The sequence below is a fragment of the Lutra lutra genome, chromosome 1 (genome assembly GCF_902655055.1).
Source record: "Lutra lutra chromosome 1, mLutLut1.2, whole genome shotgun sequence".
Classification (NCBI taxonomy): domain Eukaryota; kingdom Metazoa; phylum Chordata; class Mammalia; order Carnivora; family Mustelidae; genus Lutra; species Lutra lutra.
The window spans coordinates 123,980,614-124,005,856 of record NC_062278.1 but is presented as its reverse complement, the minus strand read 5'-3'; the positions used below and the strand labels follow the sequence as shown (position 1 = coordinate 124,005,856).

The 25,243-nt window shown below is 38.7% G+C and overlaps 1 protein-coding gene across 1 annotated transcript in view; it reads left to right on the top strand.

Annotated features, from left to right (window-relative positions):
- Nucleotides 1–25,243, top strand: part of SLC15A2 (solute carrier family 15 member 2) — a 40,740-nt gene that overhangs the window by 10,633 nt on the left and 4,864 nt on the right. Inside the window, 15 exon segments of the mRNA XM_047735533.1 lie at nucleotides 1,459–1,549; nucleotides 1,847–1,924; nucleotides 6,834–6,916; nucleotides 7,354–7,440; nucleotides 7,608–7,697; nucleotides 7,790–7,833; nucleotides 9,185–9,218; nucleotides 9,940–10,028; nucleotides 11,256–11,337; nucleotides 11,892–12,026; nucleotides 13,384–13,548; nucleotides 13,710–13,756; nucleotides 22,103–22,128; nucleotides 22,131–22,212; nucleotides 22,678–22,774. Coding sequence (XP_047591489.1) covers nucleotides 1,459–1,549; nucleotides 1,847–1,924; nucleotides 6,834–6,916; nucleotides 7,354–7,440; nucleotides 7,608–7,697; nucleotides 7,790–7,833; nucleotides 9,185–9,218; nucleotides 9,940–10,028; nucleotides 11,256–11,337; nucleotides 11,892–12,026; nucleotides 13,384–13,548; nucleotides 13,710–13,756; nucleotides 22,103–22,128; nucleotides 22,131–22,212; nucleotides 22,678–22,774 — 1,230 coding nt within the window.

Genomic DNA, 25,243 nt, shown 5'->3' with positions numbered 1-25,243 from the left:
CTCAATGGAAGGAAAAACTTCAAATAGAGTTTGAAGTAGTGAGCTTCTCCTCACTTGAGGTGTTTCAAAAGAAACTTGGTAGGTGCTTCAAGAATGAGGGGTGATGAGCAGTGCAGAGATGATTTAAGCATCTCTGGCTGAGATTCTGTGAAAGGGGAAAATGATCGTTCAGAATAAAACAGAATGAGATTTTATAGATGAACTTGTCTGGATAATCATTCCCTCTTTCCTACATACTCTCCCCCTATTAATTGGGGGTGAGGGGCAGTACAAATAAGCTAAAAATGGACCCATATGAGGAAGCTGTGACAAGTAAGCAAGGAAAAGAGTCTGTTCTTGAGTAGGTGACATTTCTGGCTTCCTCTCTTTTGCTCTCAGTTTTCTTTTTTGCCTCTCTTCATGTATTAGTTCCTCATCTGTAGCTATTTCTCATGTTTCTGGTTTTTCTCTCTCTGTTCTTTCTCTGTGCCCTGCTTCTTGTGTTTCTCCTACCCTTCAGGCCATCTGAGTTATTATTTTATATTCTTTATCTGTCTGGGGTACCATAGATCATAATTGCTTGCTGACTTTGGAGAAATACCAAACTTTGGCAGCCTTTGGGATTCTATGCACAATGAACTGTACAAATAGGTGAGTGGAATAGGTTGAAAAGGGGACCAGAGGAGGAAGCAAACACCCTGTGAATAGTAAATAAGGAAGGACAGATTATGCTGTTGTGTCAGGAAAAGACCTGTGGTGCCAGAATGAGACAAATGAATAAAGCATCAGCAGCTTTATCTTAAAGTTGCTTCATTTGGTAACTGCTCCACAAAGATATCTCAATAATAAGACAAACCCCCCTCCAAGTTTCCACCAACCACTTTTAAACCTCGGGTTTCCTTTTATACTTTCTGGTAGAAATCCTGTAGGTGAACTACCTTGCTTAATCAACAGTTTAATCCACTGTCCTGTGTTCTAGTGCTATTTCTACTACACATTCTACAATGTTTACTATTTAACTCAGTCAGTCATTCACTTAATTAATTCAGTCAATAAACATGTTGAGTATAATATATGTCAGGTGCTGTGGTGGGTAGTAGGGATTTCAGAAATGAGTAAGATATGATTTCTGCTCTAAAGGAACTCTTAGCCTGCTGAAAGAAATAGATATTTAATGCAAAGAAATTAATATTAGAATAAACACGTATAGGGTACAAGTGGCTTAGTGTATAAGATGGCCATTTTGCCTAGTAGGGATATAAGAATGTTAAAGATGTTGGTACTGGGGTTTGAAAGACGGATAAATGTTTGGGTTATTTATTAAAATAGCTAATATTATTTTCAGATATCATGGAGGCAATGTCTGAATCTGTTTCTTTGTATGTACCTCCAGCTTAGTCTGAACATAGGGTGGATCTGGAGCTAGGAGGTACATTGCACTGATGATTTGTCCTGTGTTTTGTTTTGTTTTATTTTCAGGCAGAGGAACGGACTAGATACTTCTCTGTCTTCTATCTCTCCATCAATGCAGGAAGCCTGATTTCTACATTTATCACACCCATGCTGAGAGGTTAGGATCTTTTCTGAGGGCCCTTGTCTAAGGGTTTCCTTTGGCCAGTCAAAAACCTTTTCAAGGCTTCCTGATGACCATCCTCTCCTTTTCCAAGGACTTAAAAACTGAGACAATTTTTTAATATCTTGATTTGTCTGGCCCAAAAGAAGGATTATGAACTAGGTGTTGGGAGGAAAGAAGATGGCTATATCTATGATTTTACAAACCTGAGCTTGCAGAATAGAATATCAAACATTAAAGACCCAAGATTCAGCATTACTGGTTTTTTGGTTGTTGTTTTGTTTTTGTTTTTAGGAGATGTGCAGTGTTTTGGGGAAGACTGCTATGCATTGGCTTTTGGAGTTCCAGGATTACTTATGGTGATAGCTCTCGGTAAGTGCACTGGGACAGGGGAGATGAATAACCACTGATGCCTGTTACATTAAAAACATCATCTAAGCCATTTATTTCAATCCTCACCATAACCCTATTAGGTAAGTGTTATTGTAGGAATTTTCTCTAGACATTGGAGATAAATTAACTGAATGAAATCAGAAACCAAAGGAAGGAAGGAAGGAAAGAAGGAAGGGGAAGGAAAAGAGTGGGAAAGAAAAGAGAAAAAAGAGACAAGTAAAGAAAAACATACCCAATGTTACATGACTAAGACCTTTCCTAGACTGATCCCTCAGCTCCATACGGAAGCAATTAAGTCACTATCTCTGCAGGATAGGGCCTAAGTATCTATAATTTTTTAAAATATCTAAGTGATTCTAATGTGTAGTCAAGGCTGAGATCCACTGCTCTATTCTGAAATATGTAAGGAAGCAAGAAAGATAATTAATCCTTTCTCTCAAACTAGCTTACTTCATTTGACAGCTATTTATCTGGTAATTGGAAGACATTTTAATCCTTCTAAAGTAGCATCTAGGTTTAGCTGTTTTGTTGCCCTGCTCTTCAGTGCTCCCAAGGAGTTTTTTCTCAATCAAAGAGAATAAGGGGAGTTGGATAAGTAAGTGGAAACCAATGCAGCTTAGATCAAGTATGTTCTGTTTACCAGTGACAACACAGTAATGGAAGAGGAAAGAGGATGTGTGTGTTGTTTAGTTTCCATTGTTTAAGGGGAAACTTGGACATGATTGTTCGTAATTATTGACCTGGAAACCTGTTCTCACTCTGAAACTTTGGGTGACACCCCTCTGGAAGGCATCCAGTCCAAACACATAAAGAACTCAATAGAGGAAGAAAGAAGCCAGAGATTCAATGTTCAGTCCTGACTATTTTCTATCAGGAGGTGGTTAATAGTAACAGTCAGATTCTAATTCCAATTCCAAGTTAGTTTATGTGTTATTCCAGGAGAGCTGTGTTAATACATTCCCTGTCTCCTTCCATTGAAGCCGAACACTTTTCCAAATATTGTTCTGGTTTTGTACTTATTAGTGCTATGTTTCCTCTGGATCGTGGCACAACAATAATATTAACATATTGGAGTAATTATGAAGATCAAAAGAGGTGCTGTAAGTGAAATGTTTTATAAATTATGAAATGTTAAATAAGTGTTAGTTGTCATTATTAGTTGCTTCAGTTTTCTGGGTACCAATAAATAACAATACTCTGGCATTTCACAATAATTTAACTTATTCATCTATGTTTTTCATTCATTGATCGACACACATTTATTTAACGAACATTTCATGTGTCAAATCCTGTGCTAGCTATTGGGTCACATTGGTGAATTAGAGAGCCACATAGTCAAAATCTTACATAGTCCAGCAGGAAAAAAGAGACATAGTAAAAAGGAATTTACAATATCGTATGATCAATGTCACAACTGGGGAAGTACAGAGAAAGCTATGGGAGCACATAGAGGAGATGTCTGACTAAAACAGTGAAGATCAGAAAAGTTTTGCCTAGGGGTGCCTGGGTGGCTCAGTCAGTTAAATGGCTGCCTTCAGCTTGGGTCATGATCTTGGGGTCCTAGAATGGAGCCCAGCATCAGGCTCCCTGCTCAGTGGGGAGACTGCTTCTCCCTCTTCCTCTGCCTGCCACTCTGCCTACTTGTGCTCTCTCTCTCTATCTCTCTGTCAAATAAATAAGTAAATCTTTTAAAAAGAGAGAGAGAGAGAAGTGGTATCTAAGGTGAGATCTAAAGTATTAGCAGCAATTAATCAAAGAAGATAGATATTTGTAAATCAAGGAGGTGAGACATAATTGTGACATATCAGGCTGCCCCAGGTATAAATGAGAAAGATAAAAAGCAGAAAATGACAGAAATCAGATAATGAAGGGACTTTTAAGTCATTAACGAATTAGAACTTTAGCTGGAATAGGGAGCTACAAAAGGATTCTGAACAGAGGACTGATTGTTAGATTTTTATTTTTCATTGGTGTCTCTGTAATGTAGAGAAAGAATGGGTTAAGGGTGAGGCAATGATATCATTTATCTTGATTACCGAATTTTTAGCATTCTTTAAAATTTTGTGCTCAGGATGAGTGCCTCACTCAGCTCAGACTAGTCTCAGCCTTGGTAGAGTTGAAAAAACTTGATATGATTGGATAAGTGATGTGATTGAGAAAATAAGTCTACATTGAATGTAGCGTTTTGACTTGAACAACTAGGTAAATAGTGGGCTCATCATCCTAATGAATTTAGTTTCGGACATGTTACATATTAGATGTCTTCAAAACATCTAATTGGAGTTATCAAACAGTTATTTGGAAATACAGCTTCGAGCTCAGAATAAATGTTTGGGCTGTAGATAAAGATCTGGAGCTATTAGTATATGGATAGCAATTAAGCCATGAAAATAGATGAAATAACTAAAATATAATGAGAGTAAAAAGAGGGCTAGAATAGAATCCTGAGGAATACCAGCATTAAAAAGATACGTAAAGAAGGGGGTGCCTGGGTGGCTTAGTCAGTTAAGCATCCAACCCTTGATCTCAGCTCAGGTCTTTATCTCAGGGTCATGAGGTCAGGCCCCATGTTGGGCTCCACGCTGGGCATTGAGCCTACTAAAAAGAAAAGACAGGCAAAGGGGAAAAGCCCACAAACGAGACAAAGAAGGAATGGCCAAATTGGTAGTTCTAAGGGAATGGTTCAGAGTAACAAATGTTCCTGAGTCGGAAAGTGAGATCAGGGAGAAAAATGCCCATTGAATAGAGCAATAAGAAGGTCATTGATTCAGAGAATGTCAGTTACGGTAGATTGGCGAAGATTCAAGACTGATTAGAGTAAAATAGGAAGTGACTAAGAGGTGAGAAAGGGAAAATGGTATGTATAGCTGAATGTGACATGGAGTCGAGAGAGGATGGCAGACATGCTTGAATATTATTGGGAAGACTCCAATAGAGAAAGAGGTTGAAGATGCAAGGAAGAGATAGTATAATCAATATGAAAGCAATGGCAGAATTACCTTTGTACAGAGGAAGAACATTGCCTTCAACTAACTGGAGGGAGGAGGGGATAGGTGTGGATACAGGAGTTAATAGATTTGGTGGCAGGAAGTTGAGACAATTTCCATTTGACAGCTTCTGTTTTCTTTGTGAAGTAGGGAGCAATATCCTCTACAGCAAGGAAGAACTAGTAGGGAAACCTAAGGTTCCCATTCCTCTTCTTTAGTTAAGTGGCCTTGACATTTAAGTGTGGTCTTATCCAGTTCATCACCTGGCCTTCCACATCACCACTTCCACTGTCCCTTCCACTATTGAGATTTCCAGGTCATTCTTAGTTTTAGGGCCAACCTATTTCCTCTCCAAAATCTTCCTCTTGTCTAGATACCTCTTTATCTGCCCACTTGTCTCCCAAGATTGGCATCCTTTCTTTTAACATTTTTTTTCCTGTCAACAATAAGAAGACTGTGGTAGGTAAAAGGTGCTATTTGGAGAAGTTTTGGAGACACCGAGAGGATGAATAAAGAAAAAGTGGTGATGTGAATATGAGTGGAATAGAGAATTTAGAAAGTTAACGTAAGGAAAAGTAAGAGGATTCAGGCATTCTGGTGTGCAAAGATACTAGAAGGTCCTACTTGACACTGACAAGACATCTTTGGTAGAAGATCTATTCGAGGGACATCTTGCTGGAGTTGGGAAATCCATTAAGGAGGGAAGTACATCTGGGATCATACCAAGATAGTCTTCCTGCTGATGTTAGTTAATAAATTTGAAAAAAATAATATTTACTATTCCATAATTATAAAAATAATATCAACTAATGCTGGTAATTTAGAAAATAGAAAGAAAAATATGAAAATAAAATCTACTTATAATTAGTTGTGGGGATGTGATTAAAGAATATGGGGTAAGGAAAAGAGAATGAGCTCAAGTACAATAATGGTACAGAATAGAATTTTTTGTAGGAATGATGATCAGTGGTTAGAATGTAGAGACCTAGTGGAAAATAATGAAACATAAAATGGGAAGGAGCAGCTTTAGGTGAGCTCCACAGGGCCACATCTTTTTTATATCGTCAGTCCCAATAGTGTCTAGAACAGTGTTTAGTGCAAGAATGAGTGAATGAGATGTTTTATGGTGGTTAAATGGGTAGATTTCTGATTCAAACAGACCTCAGGTCAAAAATGCAATTTCTGGCATTTTCTAGCTATGTAATCTGCACAAATTGCTTAATTTCTTTTATCTTCAATTTCCTCAATAAAATGCAGAGAGTAGTACATATTTTTTCAGATGAAATCAGTTAATATATATAAAAGACTTAACGCTTTACATATAATAATAAACCTTTAAAGATGGTCAATGATGATAATAATCATCATCAGGATAATATGAATTTGGGAAGGCCTTTCCTGCCAGGAGTTTGGGCTTTTTAGGTAGGTCCTGAAACGAAGGTTTTAATTTGGCATCAGATAAGAGAAGGAAGATACCAGGGATTGAGAAAGTACTTGCTAGACATTTTAATAATCCAGGGCAGAGGTTGTGAGGCCCTAAACAAGAAATGTAGCAATAGTAAAGTAAAAGAAGGGCAGATGGGAAATACAATGAAGAAAGAATCTAAATGAAAACTTGGTAAAATATCAGATGTAGAGATGAAGAAAGAAGAGAGAATCCAGAGATGACTTCTCTTTCTGTGATACAGGGAAGTCTCAACAGATTCCTTCTCTCAACTGACAACTTATTCTTCTCTTGGGTCCCATATTTATATAATTCCTAAAGTTGGGAAGTTTAAGTCAGACCCCTCCCTTTAAAAGATTTGCCAGTCATTCCTACACACCAGCAGCCTGTCCTTAGCATTGACATACTGAATGTGCTGAATGAGAAGCTAAGAACCTTGTTTGTGTATCAACTGCAGTTGTGTTTTCAATGGGAAGCAAAATATACAGAAAACCACCTCCTGAAGGAAACATAGTAACTCAAGTTGCCAAATGTATCTGGGTAAGTCTGACTTGTTTACCTGCCTTTTTCAATCAATGGAAAAAAATTATATGCTGAGCTTAAAGGCCTTTAAACACAGGTGTTGATTTTCCCCAATGACTGCTGTTTTACCTCTGTACCTTTTGGCAAGCTGAGATTAATCCATTTTCCTCTGTACCTCTACTCAACCATTAAGTAAAATAATAATAGTAATAATAATAATGATGATGTTACCATTTTTTAAATTGGCAAAAATCATCTGAAATGTGTATATGTTATATATGTTGCCAACAGGATGTAGGGATAGATAAAATTATATTGGAAATATTCTGAAATTCAATGTCTGATGAAAGCAAAGGGTGGAAGTAAGTCACTTAAAATATGTATGTCTGAGGAAGGGATAATGAATTGGAATGGTTTCTTTTTGTCTCTCATGTGATATCTATGCTCTGCCCTAGTTTGCTATTTCCAACCGTTTCAACAACCGCTCTGGGGACATTCCAAAGCGACAACACTGGCTGGACTGGGCAGCTGAGAAATACCCTGTAAGTTGGAACTGAGGAACTATGCCTCCATGGAGATTTTCCTAAGTCCAAACTGATTCCTTCTTGCTGCATTTGGCCTCTCCTCTTACCGTTCTGGCACATTTTTACTGTAAGCAAGACACCCAAATTTAGCAATTCAGCCTATTCCTTCTTCCCCTTTCTTGCAGAAGCAGCTCATTATGGATGTGAAGGCACTGACCAGGGTACTATTCCTTTATATCCCCTTGCCCATGTTCTGGGCTCTTTTGGATCAGCAGGTAAGAATAGTTCTTTTGAAAGCTACCCCTTCTTCCAGCCCCTTTCTTCCCACAAGAAAGAGATTTCTCATAATCACTTCTGTCTGCCCTAGGGCTCACGATGGACCTTGCAAGCCACCAGGATGAATGGGAATTTGGTGAGAAAAGATTTTCCAGAGAAATCTATTCTTTTCTTCATAATAAATAAATTTCCTTTTTTAAGGAAAATGATTTCTTTGGGTTTTTTGCCTGAAAACTGACTTAAGATCAGAAGAGAGTTGTCTTTAACATGAAGGTACTAAATACGCAAAATTTTAAAAAGCTACTCTAGAAATAAAAAACAGAATCTTATTTTTAGAAATCAGGAATATAAGGATGGAAAGGTTTCAGTGTGTACAGGGAAGTATTGAGAAGATAGTCAATGAAGTGATCCAGTTGTGGGATAGAGATTGTTTGCTCCCCTCTCAGCCTTCCTGGGGCACAGCAGGCTCAGGTTTGACTGGTGCTACTGCACAAGTAGCCCGGTGTCTGGGCTGAGATCATGTGGAGGACTTGGAAGTGCAGTATTTTGTACATGGATAAGGAATAAGAAAGTTGCAAACATTATTTTCTGTTTTTCTATTCTCCATTCTTTGGCCGACTCAAAGTTACATCTGTGCACTCAATTCTACTTAGATTATTATAATGTTTTTCTACCATCTTCATGGTAAAGGAGGCAGGAGAGAATGATGCTAGGATTTCATTAACCAGTCTGTTTGGAGCCTGTCAAACACAAGTTACTTTTTCCCTTTCTCTCTCTCTTTTTTAAAAGATTTTATCTATTTATTTGACAGACAGAGATCACAAGTAGGCAGAGAGGCAGGCAGAGAGAGAGGAGGAAGCAGGCTCCGTGCTGAGCAGAGAGCCCGATGCAGGGCTGGATCCCAAGACCCTGGGTCATGACTTGAGCCGAAGGCAGAGGCTTTGACCCACTGAGCCACCCAGGTGCCCCTCCCTTCTCTTATTGCCCAGGATTCACTATGGTTGTTCTGTTATTGACCCTTCTAGAACAACTCTGGAAACACTATGTGTTAGTGGAAGTCTTCACCCTAACCATGATGTCTTGTGCTGCACATTACCTCCTACAACTGCAGTGACTGAAATTAACAAAAACACACTGACCCTATTCTCTCTCAAGAAAAATAATATTCTCCTTTAGGCTTACCTGCCTTCAGTAAACATAGCCTGAAGCCATTCCCAGTCTGTTTCCCCCAAATACCCTTAAAAGCACCATGTGGCCCTGAACCAATGGCCTGGTAGATTTTATCTTTTGTGTCTCACCTGCTAATTAAAATTTTTTTTTTCTGTTTTAAGAGAGAGAACACAAGTGGTGGGGCGGGGCAGAGGGAAAAGGAGAAAGAGAATCTCAAGCAGGCTGCACCCTCATCGCAGATAATTAATAGTATTTTTGATCTAAGCTTTTCTTGTCTTTTGCCACTGTATAAATGTAATTTGTTATAATGTTTCAGGGTTTTTTTTGTGCTTCAGCCAGACCAGATGCAGGTAGGAGATTTCTGTATACTCATGGGGATTTATGGCTTTCCTCATCCATACTTCTATCTGAAGTAATGGGATTACCAACTGTAACTGGACATTTATTTCCTTATATGCTGAGGAGGGTTAAGGATAAGGATGAAAATACTCTCCTTAGGCCTCACACTTCTCTTTCACATCCTCTTTTAAGTAAGCAGCTCCTGCCCAGCTCCAAGGAGGGTGAATTTTGAGCTCACAGGAGATGTATAAGCATTGGATTTTTTTTCTCTGTTAAGGTAGTACCTTGGAAATATTGTCCAAGAAAGTATAAGGCATTGTTGTGTGAGTAAACAAAGTCAGAATCTCAGTTTACTGGTAACTCCCATTTCTTTTTTTAACCCTTGTTTAATCCCCAAGTTTTCCTTCTCTTCTTTTCTCCATGACATTTTCCCTTCAGCTGTGGAACAGGAGAAGATAAGTGAAAATAAGAGGGAAGAAATCCTAACTAATTGACAGAAAAACAGGTTCAGAGTGAAACTGATTCTGTAGGATGTTCAGAAGCTTAGGTGCTATGCAGGAGAAATCAGAGTCCTTGGTTTAACGGGACTAGAGATGTGGAATCATTCTGTACTTAGTATGATGAAAGTATGTTTGGATGTTAGGGAGAGTGCACACAAGGAAATGAGAACACATACTTACACTTAAGACAGAAGAACACTTTGTAACTATCCTTTTTACCATGGTATTGCAGGTACTAAATCCCCTCCTGGTTCTTATCTTCATCCCATTGTTTGACCTTGTCATTTATCGTCTGGTTTCCAAATGTGGAATTAATTTCTCGTAAGTGCTCATGATGCCTTTATTACTCAGACTGACTTAATATTTGCTTAGCTTAAAAAAAGATTCAATGTCAGTACTTTCTACTTAGTATGATTTGTTTTGGCATATCATTTTTCTGTTTCTGTGTACCTAAGTTAAACTAAATGCCTATTGGTATTGGAGGATGGGAATTAGATCTAGCTAATTTTCATTAGCCATTCCTGCACACTTAACTGCATGATGTTGAAGGGGTAGATCTAAGCTTCACAGAAAGTCAAAATTATGTGAGAATAGGCTCCTAAAGCAACTTGTTGCTTTGTTCTTGAATGTTGCCTCTTCAAAGAAGTCTAAATCCTATGATGATAATTAATCCCTTTAAATCTTTTATTGTCCATATGAAACAAAGCAGGGACCTGGTAAGAGCAGAAATAGGTTGTCCCTAATTACTGCTTTTCTCCCATTCTAAATAGAAGCACCAGATGTCATATGGAACTGTTGAATCACTATAATGTGATTCAGTATACACCTGAAACTAATATTACACTATGTTAACTAACTGGAATACAAATAAAAACTTAAAAAGAAGTGTTATTTTTTGTAAATTTGACAGAGGAGGATTTCAAGTCTCCTCTAATTCCTGATTTAATAGCAATTTCTTTTTGATGATGACATTACAATATTCAAATGGCCTTTTGTCATTTACTCATTAGTTGAGCAGATATTACTGAGTTTAGCACGAATGGCATGCAAATATAACAGCACAAATGAATGCTGAAAGAGTTCCCTGTTTAGTAAGGGAGGTAGAACACATGCAAGGATAATTATTACCCAACGTGAAATGTATTAAGTTCAGTAAGAAGGGAAGCAAAGTGCCAGGGAGTTATGGAGAAAAAAGAGAGTCCTTCTTACTGCTAGAGTCAAGAAAGACTTGTGGAGGAAAAGAAAATGGGGTAATAATGTATTGTGCTTGGCATATGGTAAATGTCCAATAAATTTGGATGCGTTACTACTATTTTTTGCTATGATGACATAATGGATAGAAAGATCATCATAAACAAAAGTTGAGGTGAGGAAATGGATTGAATAGAAAACTATTCAGTGTGATGAGTAGAGGAAGAAAGCTGTGTGAAGGGGAGAAGTAGCTGAGACCAAACCAGGAAAGGTCTTTAATGGTAGGCTTAGAGGGTTTCAATTTTAGCCTTTTGAGTCTAAAGTTTCCATGTAATTGTCTATCCCTTCCTTTTGCAGATCGCTTAGGAAAATGGCTGTTGGTATGATCCTAGCAAGCCTGGCATTTGCAGTTGCAGCAGCTGTGGAGATAAAAATTGATGTGAGTTCAATAAATCTTAAGCTCCATGAGGAGTCAAACTGAGTCAAAAATATCGTTCACTCTTCTGACTTGTTCAATCCTGATTGCCTAGGACCTAGCACAGAACCTGTTTTGGAGAAGATGCATCATAACTACCTGTGGTAAATGAGTAGATACAGGTAGAAGAACAATGCAAAACAAGGCCCACCTCCCACCTGAGTGATCCAGAGTATACTGTCAAGGAATTTCCAAACACTAATATCCAAGCTATCTTCTCATCTCTTTGGAAAGACAGGCTTTTGAATAGTTGGCAGATCAAATAGTCCTTATTGGGGAATGACATATGAGGTCACAACTGAGTCAAAAAGCATGGAGTTTGTCATGTAGCATCGGTGCTTGCTGTACTGAGCTGGTGTTTCTCCCCTCCAGACTGCCTTCAGAGTTTTCTAAGCAAAATGCCCTCCAGAGGGAGAAAACTGCATCCTCCTGACTGGACGGACTAGGATGTCAGAGGTAGGACTGAGAACTACCTCCAAGGGTTGTTGGTAATTCTGACTTGTGTTCTCTGTCCTAAGAGAATGACCCCACCGCAGCCTGGTCCCCAAAAGATTTTCCTGCAAGCCTTGAATCTGGCAGATGATGAGGTGAAGGTGACAGTACTCGGAGATGAAAACAATACTCTGTTGGAAGAGTCCATTAAATCCTTTCAGGTAAGATATGGACTTGAATAAATTAGAAACACATTCAGATTATGCAACAAGGTGACAGCGTAATATTGTAGTTAGAAGCATGCACTTGTAGAGGCAAACTGTCCCCAGTCCAATTCCTGGTTCTGCCATTCCCTAGCTATAAGACCCTGAACAAGTTATTTTATCTCTAAACCTCAGTTTCAGCACCTATAAAATGGCAATAATTTTTAGGCCATGAGCTGTTGTAAGGATAAGTATTATATGTGAAGCACTTAGCATAGTGTCAGGGACATTGTAAGGTCTCAGTAGGTTGTAATTTGTACTGTTATTTCAAACTGCCTCCTAATATCACGTCCTCTGGAAGGATTTGGCTCGTGTATTTTCACCATTACTACTGTACACATTCTGAAATATTTATATTTTTTAAAGATTTATTTATTTATTTTAGAGAGCAAGAGCATGAGTGGGAGGGGCAGAAGGAGAGGGAGAGAGAATCTCAAGCAGACTCCATGCCGAGTGCAGACCCTGATGCGGGGCTCAATCTCACAACCCTGAGGTCACAACCTGAGCTGAAAGCAAGAATCAGTTGCTTAACCGATTGCAACACCCAGGTGCCTCTGAAATATTTATTTTAAAATATTACTTTTTAATAATGAAATTAATATACATCTATTATTGAAAACTGGAGGGTATATAGAAAGACATAAAAACCACCATAATTGCATCACCCAGAGATGATCAATCAGCATATTGGTATACACAAATAAACTAATTTCTAAAAGGTAGTCAAACTCTATAGTACTGAACTTTGATTTTTTTATTAACATTAATCATGTCATAAGAATCCTTCTGTATCCTTAGATAATTTGAGAATATGATTTTAATGGACACATGATATTCCATTTTATAGATATATCATAGTTTATTGAAGTATTTCCTTATAGGCGTTTAAGTTTTTATTATTAATATACATAATTCTGGGGCACCTGGGTGGCTCAGTGGGTTAAGCCTCTGTCTTCACCTCAGGTCATGATCCTGGGATCGAGTTCCGCATTGGGCTCTCTGCTTGGCAGGGAGCCTGCTTTCTCCTCTCTCTCTCTCTGCTTGGCTCTCTGCCTACTTGTGATCTCTCTCTGTCAAATAAATAAAATCTTTAAAAATAATAATAACATGCATAATTCTACAAAGAACATCCTTACTTGTAAATCCTTATGCATGTCTTTAATTACTCTCATATGGCATTTTCCTAAAGATAGAATTACTAGGTTAAAGGGCAAAGTTGAAAGTATTTGATGAGCTCACCCACCCTGGGATGTTATGAGATAGTGATACCTATGACAGGGTAGAAAGTGAATGTGACAGTTTTTTCATTCTACAGAAGATGCCACACTATGCCCAGCTCCACCTAAAGACAAAAAGCCAGGATTTCCACTTCTACCTAAAATATCACAATCTGTCTGTCTACACTAAGCATTCTATGGAGGAGAAGAACTGGTACAGTCTGATCATTCTAGAAGATGGAAAAAACATTTCCAGCATGATGGTAAGTTGAGGAGTAGCTTAGGTTCCAAATTGTTATCAGAGTGTATTTTAACCAGCTCATCAAAGATAAGTCTTAACAAAGATAAGTCTTATGATCAGATTTTCTGATTATCAGTTCCTTGTTGTCAGCTGTAACTGATTTTTTACTTTCCTCTATTATAGGTGAACGTTGAAGAAAACAAAACAACCAACGGGATGACAGCTGTAAGGTTTGGAGACCCAAGGCCCCTCTGTGTTGAATCTTGGTCTCTTCTGATCTGTGGGGCTTCAGATAAAGCAGCCTCACATTTTACTTGTCTTGTACATGGATTTTCTCTCCTATAATATCAAGGGCATTGGTCTCAAAGGCATCTTTTAGAACAATAAGAGGCAGATAAGCTTGCTTTCCCATGTGGTATTTTAAAAATGACCCTGTATCTGTATGTGCCCCCTGTGCTCTGGTGCGTACATCCCTTTCTGTTGAATTTTATCCACTTATTGTGCTCTCAGGAAAATAATTAACTACTTTCATCTCTGTGATCACCGGGAAAAAATTCAGCAGTGAGCAAATAATCCTCTCTTCATGGTTGGTAGTTGAATATCTCTTATTGTTACTGTATTTTTAAAGCAAAGTATAGTTTTTTTTTTAACTTTTAAATTTTTTTTTATTTTTTATAAACATATATTTTTATCCCCAGGGGTACAGGTCTGCGAATCGCCAGGTTTACACACTTCACAGCACTCACCATAGCACATACCCTCCCCAATATCCATAACCCCACCCCCCCTCTCCTAACCCCCCTCCCCCCATCAACCCTCAGTTTGTTTTGTGAGATTAAGAGTCACTTATGGTTTGTCTCCCTCCCAATCCCATCTTGTTTCATTTATTCTTCTCCTACCCCCTTAACCCCCCCATGTTGCATCTCCTCTCCCTCATATCAGGGAGATCATATGATAGTTGTCTTTCTCCGATTGACTTATTTCGCTAAGCATGATACCCTCTAGTTCCATCCACGTCGTCGCAAATGGCAAGATTTCATTTCTTTTGATGGCTGCATAGTATTCCATTGTGTATATATACCACATCTTTATCCATTCGTCTGTTGATGGACATCTAGGTTCTTTCCATAGTTTGGCTATTGTAGACATTGCTGCTATAAACATTCGGGTGCACGTGCCCCTTCGGATCACTACGTTTGTATCTTTAGGGTAAATACCCAGCAGTGCAATTCCAGGGTCATAGGGTAGTTCTATTTTCAACATTTTGAGGAACCTCCATGCTGTTTTCCAGAGTGGTTGCACCAGCTTGCATTCCCACCAACAGTGTAGGAGGGTTCCCCTTTCTCCGCATCCTCGCCAGCATCTGTCATTTCCTGACTTGTTAATTTTAGCCATTCTGACTGGTGTGAGGTGATATCTCATGGTGGTTTTGATTTGTATTTCCCTGATGCCGAGTGATATGGAGCACTTTTTCATGTGTCTGTTGGCCATCTGGATGTCCTCTTTGCAGAAATGTCTGTTCATGTCCTCTGCCCATTTCTTGATTGGATTATTTGTTCTTTGGGTGTTGAGTTTGCTAAGTTCTTTATAGATTTTGGACACTAGCCCTTTATCTGATATGTCATTTGCATATATCTTCTCCCATTCTGTCAGTTGTCTTTTGGTTTTGTTCACTGTTTCCTTTGCTGTGCAAAAGCTTTTGATCTTGATAAAATCCCAATAGTTCATTTTTGCCCTTGCTTCCCTTGCCTTTGGCGATGTTCCTAGGAAGATGTTGCTGCGGCTGAGGTCGAAGAGGTTGCTGCCTGTGTTCTCCTCAAGGATTTTGATGGATTCCTTTCTCACATTGAGATCCTTCATCCATTTTGAGTCTATTTTCGTGTGTGGTGTAAGGAAATGATCCAATTTCATTTTTCTGCGTGTGGCTGTCCAATTTTCCCAACACCATTTATTGAAGAGGCTGTCTTTGTTCCATTGGACATTCTTTCCTGCTTTGTCGAAGATGAGTTGACCATAGAGTCGAGGGTCTATTTCTGGGCTCTCTATTCTGTTCCATTGATCTATGTGTCTGTTTTTGTGCCAGTACCATGCTGTCTTGATGATGACAGCTTTGAAATAGAGCTTGAAGTCCGGAATTGTGATGCCACCAACTTTGGCTTTCTTTTTCAATATTGCTTTGGCTATTCGAGGTCTTTTCTGGTTCCATATAAATTTTAGGATTCTTTGTTCCATTTCTTTGAAAAAAATGGATGGTACTTTGATAGGAATTGCATTAAATGTGTAGATTGCTTTAGGTAGCATAGACATTTTCACAATATTTTTTCTTCCAATCCAGGAGCATGGAACATTTTTCCATTTCTTTGTGTCTTCCTCAATTTCTTTCATGAGTACTTTATAGTTTTCTGTGTATAGATTCTTAGTCCTTTGGTTAGGTTTATTCCTAGGTATCTTATAGTTTTGGGTGCAATTGTAAATGGGATGGACTCCTTAATTTCTCTTTCTTCTGTCTTGTTGTTGGTGTAGAGAAATGCAACTGATTTCTGTGCATTGATTTTATATCCTGACACTTTACTGAATTCCTGTACAAGTTCTAGCAGTTTTGGAGTGGAGTCTTTTGGGTTTTCCACATAGAGTATCATATCATCTGCAAAGAGTGATAGTTTGACTTCTTCTTTGCCGATTTGGATGCCTTTAATTTCCTTTTGTTTTCTGATTGCTGAGGCTAGGACTTCTAGTACTATGTTGAATAGCAGTGGTGATAATGGACATCCCTGCCGTGTTCCTGACCTTAGCGGAAAAGCTTTCAGTTTTCCTCCATTGAGAATGATATTTGCGGTGGGTTTTTCATAGATGGCTTTGATAATATTGAGGTATGTGCCGTCTATCCCTACACTTTGAAGAGTTTTGATCAGGAAGGGATGCTGTACTTTGTCAAATGCTTTTTCAGCATCTATGGAGAGTATCATATGGTTCTTGTTCTTTCTTTTATTAATGTGTTGTATCGTATTGATTGATTTGCGGATGTTGAACCAGCCTTGCAGCCCTGGAATAAATCCCACTTGGTCGTGGTGAATAATCCTTTTAATGTACTGTTGAATCCTATTGGCTAGTATTTTGGCGAGAATTTTTGCATCTGTGTTCATCAAGGATATTGGTCTGTAGTTCTCTTTTTTGTTGGGATCCTTGTCTGGTTTTGGGATCAAGGTGATGCTGGCCTCATAAAATGAGTTTGGAAGTTTTCCTTCCATTTCTATTTTTTGGAACAGTTTCAGGAGAATAGGGATTAGTTCTTCTTTAAATGTTTGGTAGAATTCCTCCGGGAAGCCATCTGGCCCTGGGCTTTTGTTTGTTTGGAGGTTTTTGATGACTGTTTCAATCTCCTTACTGGTTATGGGTCTGTTCAGGCTTTCTATTTCTTCCTGGTTCAGTTGTGGTAGTTTATATGTCTCTAGGAATGCATCCATTTCTTCCAGATTGTCAAATTTGTTGGCGTAGAGTTGCTCATAGTATGTTCTTATAATTGTCTGTATTTCTTTGGTGTTCGTTGTGATCTCTCCTCTTTCATTCATGATTTTATTTATTTGGGTCCTCTCTCTTTTCTTTTTGATAAGTCTGGCCAGGGGTTTATCAATCTTATTAATTCTTTCAAAGAACCAGCTCCTCGTTTCGTTGATTTGTTCTATTGTTTTTTTGGTTTCTATTTCATTGATTTCTGCTCTGATCTTTATGATTTCTCTTCTCCTGCTGGGTTTAGGGTTTCTTTCTTGTTCTTTCTCCAGCTCCTTTAGGTGTAGGGTTAGGTTGTGTACCTGAGACCTTTCTTGTTTCTTGAGAAAGGCTTGTACCGCTATATATTTTCCTCTCAGAATTGTGTCCCACAGATTCTGAACCGTTGTGTTTTCATTATTTGTTTCCATAAATTTTTTCAATTCTTCTTTAATTTCCTGGTTGACCCATTCATTCTTTAGAAGGATGCTGTTTAGTCTCCATGTATTTGGGTTCTTTCCAAATTTCCTCTTGTTATTGAGTTCTAGCTTCAGAGCATTGTGGTCTGAAAATATGCAGGTGATGATCCCAATCTTTTGATACCGGTTGAGACTTGATTTAGGACCAAGAATGTGATCTATTCTGGAAAATGTTCCATGTGCACTAGAGAAGAATGTGTATTCTGTTGCTTTGGGATGAAATGTTCTGAATATATCTGTGATGTCCATCTGGTCCAGTGTGTCATTTAAGGCCTTGATTTCCTTGTTGATCTTTTGCTTGGATGATCTGTCCATTTCAGTGAGGAGAGTATTAAAATCCCCTACTATTATTGTATTATTGTTGATGTGTTTCTTTGATTTTGTTATTAAGTGGTTTATATAGTTGGCTGCTCCCATGTTAGGGGCATAGATATTTAAAATTGTTAGATCTTCTTGTTGGACAGTTCCTTTGAGTATGATATAGTGTCCTTCCTCATCTCTTATTATAGTCTTTGGCTTAAAATCTAATTGATCTGATATAAGGATTGCCACTCCTGCTTTCTTCTGATGTCCATTAGCATGGTAAATTCTTTTCCACCCCCTCACTTTAAATCTGGAGGTGTCTTCGGGTTTAAGATGAGTTTCTTGTAGGCAACATATAGATGGGTTTTGTTTTTTTATCCATTCTGATACCCTTTGTCTTTTTTTTTTTTTTTTTAATTTTTTTATTTTTTTCAGCATAACAGTATTCATTATTTTTGCACCACACCCAGTGCTCCATGCAATCCGTGCCCTCTACAATACCCACCACCTGGTGCCCCCAACCTCCCACCCCCCACCCCTTCAAAATTCTCAGATCGTTTTTCAGAGTCCATAGTCTCTCATGGTTCACCTCCCCTTCCAATTTCCCTCAACTCCCTTCTCCTCTCCATCTCCCCTTGTCCTCCATGCTATTTGTTATGCTCCACAAATAAGTGAAACCATATGATAATTGACTCTCTCTGCTTGACTTATTTCACTCAGCATAATCTCCTGGGGATAAAAATATATGTTTATAAAGCTGTAAAAAAAAAAAAAAAAAAAGAAAATAAGAAAGGATGAATCCCCAAGTTTTGTAGCAACATGGACGGGACTGGAAGAGATTACCCTTTGTCTTTGATTGGGGCATTTAGCCCATTAACATTCAAGATAAGTATTGAGAGATATGAATTTAGTGCCATTGTATTGCCTGTAAGGTGACTGTTATTGTATATTGTCTCTGTTTCTTTCTGATCTACTACTTTGAGGGTCTCTCTTTGCTTAGAGGACCCCTTTCAATATTTCCTGTAGAGCTGGTTTGGTATTTGCAAATTCTTTCAGTTTTTGTTTGTCCTGGAAGCTTTTAATCTCTCCTTCTATTTTCAATGATAGCCTAGCTGGATATAGTATTCTTGGCTGCATGTTTTTCTCATTTAGTACTCTGAATATATCATGCCAGCTCTTTCTGGCCTGCCAGGTCTCTGTGGATAAGTCTGCTGCCAATCTAATATTTTTACCATTGTACGTAACCGACTTCTTTTCCCGGGCTGCTTTCAGGATCTTTTCTTTGTCACTAAGACTTGCAAATTTTACTATTAGGTGACGGGGTGTGGACCTATTCTTATTGATTTTGAGGGGGGTTCTCTGAACCTCCTGGATTTTGATGTTTGTTCCCTTTGCCATATTGGGGAAATTCTCTCCAATAATTCTCTCCAACATACCTTCTGCTCCCCTCTCTGTTTCCTCTTCTTCTGGAATCCCAATTATTCTAATGTTGTTTCATCTTATGGTGTCACTTATCTCTCGAATTCTCCCCTCGTGGTCCAGTAGCTGTTTGTCCCTCTTTTGCTCAGCTTCTTTATTCTCTGTCATTTGGTCTTCTATATCGCTAATTCTTTCTTCTGCCTCATTTATCCTAGCAGTGAGAGCCTCCATTTTTGATTGCACCTCATTGATAGCTTTTTTGATTTCAACTTGGTTAGATTTTAGTTCTTTTATTTCTCCAGAAAGGGCTTTTATATCTCCTGAGAGGGTTGCTTTAATATCTTCCATGCCTTTTTCAAGCCCGGCTAGAACCTTGAGAATCATCATTCTGAACTCTATATCTGACATATCACCAATGTCTGTATTGATTAGGTCCCTAGCCTTTGGTACTGCTTCTTGTTTTTTTTGTTGTGAATTTTTCCGCCTTGTCATTTTGTCCAGATAAGAGTATATGAAGGAGCAAGTAAAATACTAAAAGGGTGGCAACAACCCCAGGAAAATATGCTTTAGCCAAATCAGAAGAGATCCCAAATCGTGGGGGGGGAGAAAGGGGATAAAAAGGGGTTCAGAAAGAGAAAAAAAAACTATTAAAAAAAGGAAGCCGATAAAAAATATAAAAAGGAAAAAAAAATATATATATATATAACTATTTAAAAAACGTTAAAAAAGAAAACGATAAAAGTTAAAAAAATTTAGCAGAAGAAGAGAAAAAAAAATTGAAAAAGGAAAAAAAATTATATTAACTGCAAGGCTAAAGAATCATGGGGAGAAAGCCATGAGTTCCGTTCTTTGCTTTCTTCTCCTCTAGAATTCCGCCGCTCTCCTTGGTATTGAAACTGCACTCCTTGGTAGGTGAACCTGGTCCTGGCTGGGTTTCTCGTTGATCTTCTGGGGGGAGGGGCCTGTTGTAGTGATTCTCAAGCGTCTTTGCCCCAGGCGGAGTTGCACCGCCCTTACCTGGGGCCGGGCTGAGTAATCCGCTCGGGTTTGCTGGGTTTGCTTTCGGGAGCTTTTGTTCCCTGAGCACTTTCCATAGAGTTCTGGAAGACGGGAATGAGATGGCGGCCTCCCGGTCTCCGGCCCGGAGGAGCCGAGAGCCCGGGGCCCCACTCCTCAGTGCGCCCTCAGAGAACAGCGCCCAATTACTCCCGTCACCCTGGCCTCTGGCTGCGCTCCGAGCTGACCGAGCCTGTGACCGGTTCAAGGTAACCCTGAGCTGAGAGTCACTCCTCGGCTCTGTCTCTGTAGCCGGCTTCCCTGTTCTAATACCGGTAAGCTCTGTGACACTCAGACACCCCCGATCCTTCTGTGACCCTGTGGGACCTGAGGCCGCGCTGACCCCGCCTGGGCTTCACCCCAGTTAAGCCTCTGGAGCGATGTCCCTCAGCGGAACAGACTTTTAAAGTCCCGATTTGTGCTCCATTGCTCCGCTGCTCGCTGGGAGCCGGCCCCTCCCCCGCGGTCTATCTTCCGTCGCTTTGGATTCACTTCTCCGCCAGTCCTACCTTGCAGATAGTGGTTGATTTTCTGTTTCTAGAATTGCTGTTCTTCTTCTCTTCAATCTCCCGTTGGATTTGTAGGTGTTTGTAATCTTTAGATAAGCTATCTAGCTGATCTCCCGCTACCTGAAGTAGTCTCAGCCTGCTACTTCTCCGCCATCTTGACTCCTCCACAAAGTATAGTTTTATTATAAGCCTGTAGAGGCACCACGGTGGAGTAAAGGTAATACCTTTGGAGTCAAAAGACTTGTTTTTGAATCCAGATAAGCCCAAAAGTCATGTCAGACAGCCAATGAAAGTTACAGAAATGGAGTATCCAAGAGGTCACCTGCTTTCTGCAGCAGGAAATCAGTCAGGAAATAGACATATGCACATGCCTATGTCCATCAAGATTAGGTGGCTGCTGTCGAGACTAGCACTTTAGAGGAGAACTTGTAATGAAATGTCTGAACTTTGCTGAAGGGTGGAACAGTCATAATAATTTCCTTTTGAATATGCTTTATAAAAAGTAAACAACTCAAAATAAGTGAGATGATAGCGAGGATAAGACTTCCCTGGGTGAGAGACCCATAGGAACCTCCAGAAGGGGTAAAAGGAAATTTCTAGATCAGTGCAGGAATCAACATAGGGGTTCTAGAGGAAACTGCCCTTCTTACCTGGTGGGCCAGAGATTAGTACAAAAGCTATCAAAATACCAAAACCCATAATGAGGAAACAGTTTAGGAATCCAGGTTCAGGGCACCAAAAAGATCATTCTGGAAGGGTCCAGGATTGTCTGCAGATTCCAAAATGAAAACTCAACCTACTAATGCCTGGGAGTCCGAGTTTTGTATAGTCAAATCAGACTTAATTTTATAAGAATTTTTTAATAAGAAGATACAGTATCAGTTTTACATAAATACTGGAATGAAAAAATATATATATATATATATATATATATTTATTCTAGTGTACATATATCCATTAGTTTTTCTTAGTGGAGTCTCAACTGATGAATCCCACCATTATAAGAGGGTAAGAAATTGGATGTGCTTAACTGGATTAATGAGGCAACTCAGACTGCCATAGGTGATCATGATTGTGTCCATCCAGCTAGAGATGATGTAAGAGTGTGACAGATGGAAACTAATACCTCAGGAAAGATAAAGTTAAGGATAACTAAGACTATTGATTATTTCTTACATGTGAGTTCATTTATTTATCCACCTAATAATATATAACATGGACCTTTTGTCTGCCAAAAACTGTTCTAGGCACTGGGGACATAGTGGTAAACAGGTGTCACTGTTGTGAGGGTTTGTCTGATGTGTAACAATGTCTCTACCCTTAGGTTTGTTAATACTTTACGTAAAGAGGTCACATCTCCCTGGGTACAGATATCTCCCTCACTGTTGGTGAAGACTATGGTGTGTCTGCTTACACAACTCTACAAAGTGGAGAGTAAGAGCATTACCCTTGTGGACATTTATTTTTATCAAAAGCTGTTTTTTAAATGATTTCTTTGCATATAGGTGAGGGGATTAGGTATATCTCAGCTATTTTGAGTATACTCAGGTTCACTGTTTTACACTGTTCCACTAATTCATAAGACTTGGAGGAGAAAATTCACAAGAATTCAGTGAGAAAACTTAGGCCCTGAAATCCACAAAAGGAGATGTTTTTTGCTTTCTTTATTTAGGTGTAAAGTTAAAAAAAAAAAAACCTGGTAGAAATGAAGAGCTCAGATCAGTGGCTGAAAAATCTGGCACGGAAATATTTCATTCCTAGAGACTTGCCTTCAAAGGAAATGGTGGCTTTTCTGCTTGACTCAGCCTGAGTAGAGAGATGAGATCAGTCTTTCCCCTGGAGATGGGAGTGCTTTTCTAGGCTGTGGTGTTTGTTCTAACTAAAATTGTCCTGTTCCAGATACCCTGCAGTGCATTGTAGAACAGAAGATAAAAACTTTTCACTGAATATGGGTCTACTAGACCCTGGTGCAGCTTATCTGTTTGTTATTATTAATGTAAGTAGCTCATGGCCACCACTACTCTCTCCTTCCATATAACTGTATCTGTATTTATATCTATATGTCTATGTCTGGATCTGCATTTATCCTGCGATCACATACTTATTTCTAGTGTAAAGTGATAGGTCCTATCATGACTTCAGAAAACCTACTAAGGTCTCTAGAAGGGATGTTAAAAGAGATAACATTGGTAGCACGCATGTAATAGAAATACAGAATGATATAATATGTGGCCCTTTGTGTCTGGATTCTTTCATTTGGCATATTTTTCAGGGTTCATTCATATTGAGACATGTATCAGTGCTTCATTTCTTGTTATTACCAAATAATATTCCACTATATAGATGTAACATTTTATTTGTCAATTCACCAGTTAATGGACATTTGGGTTTTTCCTACCTTTTCACTATTATAAATAATGTTGTTAGGAACATCATGTACAACTTTTTGTGTGGCCATATATTTTCTTATCTCTTGGGTATATATCTGGGAGTGGAATTGCTGGATCACATAGTAGTTCTATGTTTAAATATTTGAGGAACCACTGGGAACTTTTCCAAAATGAATTCCATTTTACATTTTCACCAATAGTATATGAGGGTTACAATTTTTCCACATCTTCACCAATACTTGTTTTTCTGTTTTTTGGGTTTTTTTTTAATAGCCATCCTAGTAGGCTATCGTAGGTGTGAAATGGTAGCTCACTGTAGTATTGATATGTATTTTCTTAATGGCTACTGTTGTTGAGCATCTTTTCATGTGCTTATTGGAGATTTGCATACCTGCTTTGGAGAAATGTCTATTCAGATCCTTTGTCAAATTTCTAATTGGTTTCTTTATTATTGAGTTATAAGCATTTTTATATATTTTAGATATGTCTGTTATCAAATACATGATTTAAAAATATTTCCCTGTTCAATATGTTTTTTAACTTTCTTGATGTAGTCCATTGAAGCACAAGCATTTTTAATTTTTATGATGTTCAGTTTATCTCTTTTTCTTTGGTTGCTTATGCTTTTGAAGTCATATCAAAGAAACCATTGCATGGGGCGCCTGGGTGGCTCAGTGGGTTAAGCCGCTGCCTTCAGCTCAGGTCATGATCTCAGGGTCCTGGGATCGAGCCCCGCATCGGGCTCTCTGCTCAGCAGGGAGCCTGCTTCCTCCTCTCTCTCTGCCTGCCTCTCTGCCTACTTGTGCTCTCTCTCTGTCAAATAAATAAATAAAAAATCTTAAAAAAAAAAAAAAAGAAACCATTGCATAATCCAAAGTCATGAGGATTTATGCCTATGTTTTCTTTTTTTTTTTTTTAAGATTTTATTCATTTATTTGACAGAGAGAGATCACAAGTAGGCAGAGAGGCAGGCAGAGAGAGAGGAGGAAGCAGGCTCCCTGCAGAGCAGAGAGCCCAATGCGGGACTTGATCCCAGGACCCTGAGATCATGATCTGAGCTGAAGGCAGAGAACCAACCCACTGAGCCACCCAGGCACCCCTGCCTATGTTTTCTTCTAAGAGCTTTTTAGTTTTAGTTCTTATATTTAGATCTTTAATCCATTTTGAGTTAATTTTTGCATATGGCAAGAATTAGGAGGTTAACTTTATTCTTTTCTATGTGAATATTCAGTTGTCCCAGCACAATTTGTTGAAAAGACTGTTCTTCTCCCATTAAATGGCCTCGGTACTCTTGTCAAAAATCAGTTGACCATAGATGTGAGGGCTTATTTCTAGATTCTCAATTCTATTCCATTGATCTATATGTTTGTACTTGTGCCAATACCACACTGTTTTGATTGTTGTTACTTTGTAGAAAATTTTAAAATCAGAAAGTATAGGTCATCCAACTTTATACTTCATTTTCAAGATTGGTTTGGCTATTCTGGGCCCCCCAGGGATTTCCATATAAATTTTTGGATCAGTTTAGAATCAGAAGCTAGCTGGGATTTGGATAGGGATTGCATTTAATCTGTAGGTGATTTTGAGGAATATTGCTATCTTAACAATATTAAGTCTTCTGATCAGTGAACATGAGATCTCTTTCCATTTTTTAGATCTTCCTTAACATCTAACTTTTTCAACAGTGTAGTTTTTAGAGTATAGGTTTTACATTTACTTTGTTAAATTTATTCATAAGCATTTTACTCTTTATGATGCTATTGGGATTTTTTCGTTGTTTTTGTTTTAGAGAGAGAGAGAGAGCAGTGGGAGGGGCATAAGGATGTTTGTAAGTATTTATTCTTTGTGATGCTATTGGGGGTTTTGGTTGTTTTGGTTTTAGAGAGAAAGAGAGCAGTTGGGAGGGGCAGGGAAAGAAAGAGAGAGAGAAAGAATATTAAACAGACTCCATGCCCAGCCCAATGCAGAGCCGTACTTGGGGCTGGATCTCACAACCCTGAGATCATGACCTGAGCCGAAATTGAGAGTTGAACACTTAACCAACTGAGCCACCCAGGTGCCCCACGATACTGTTG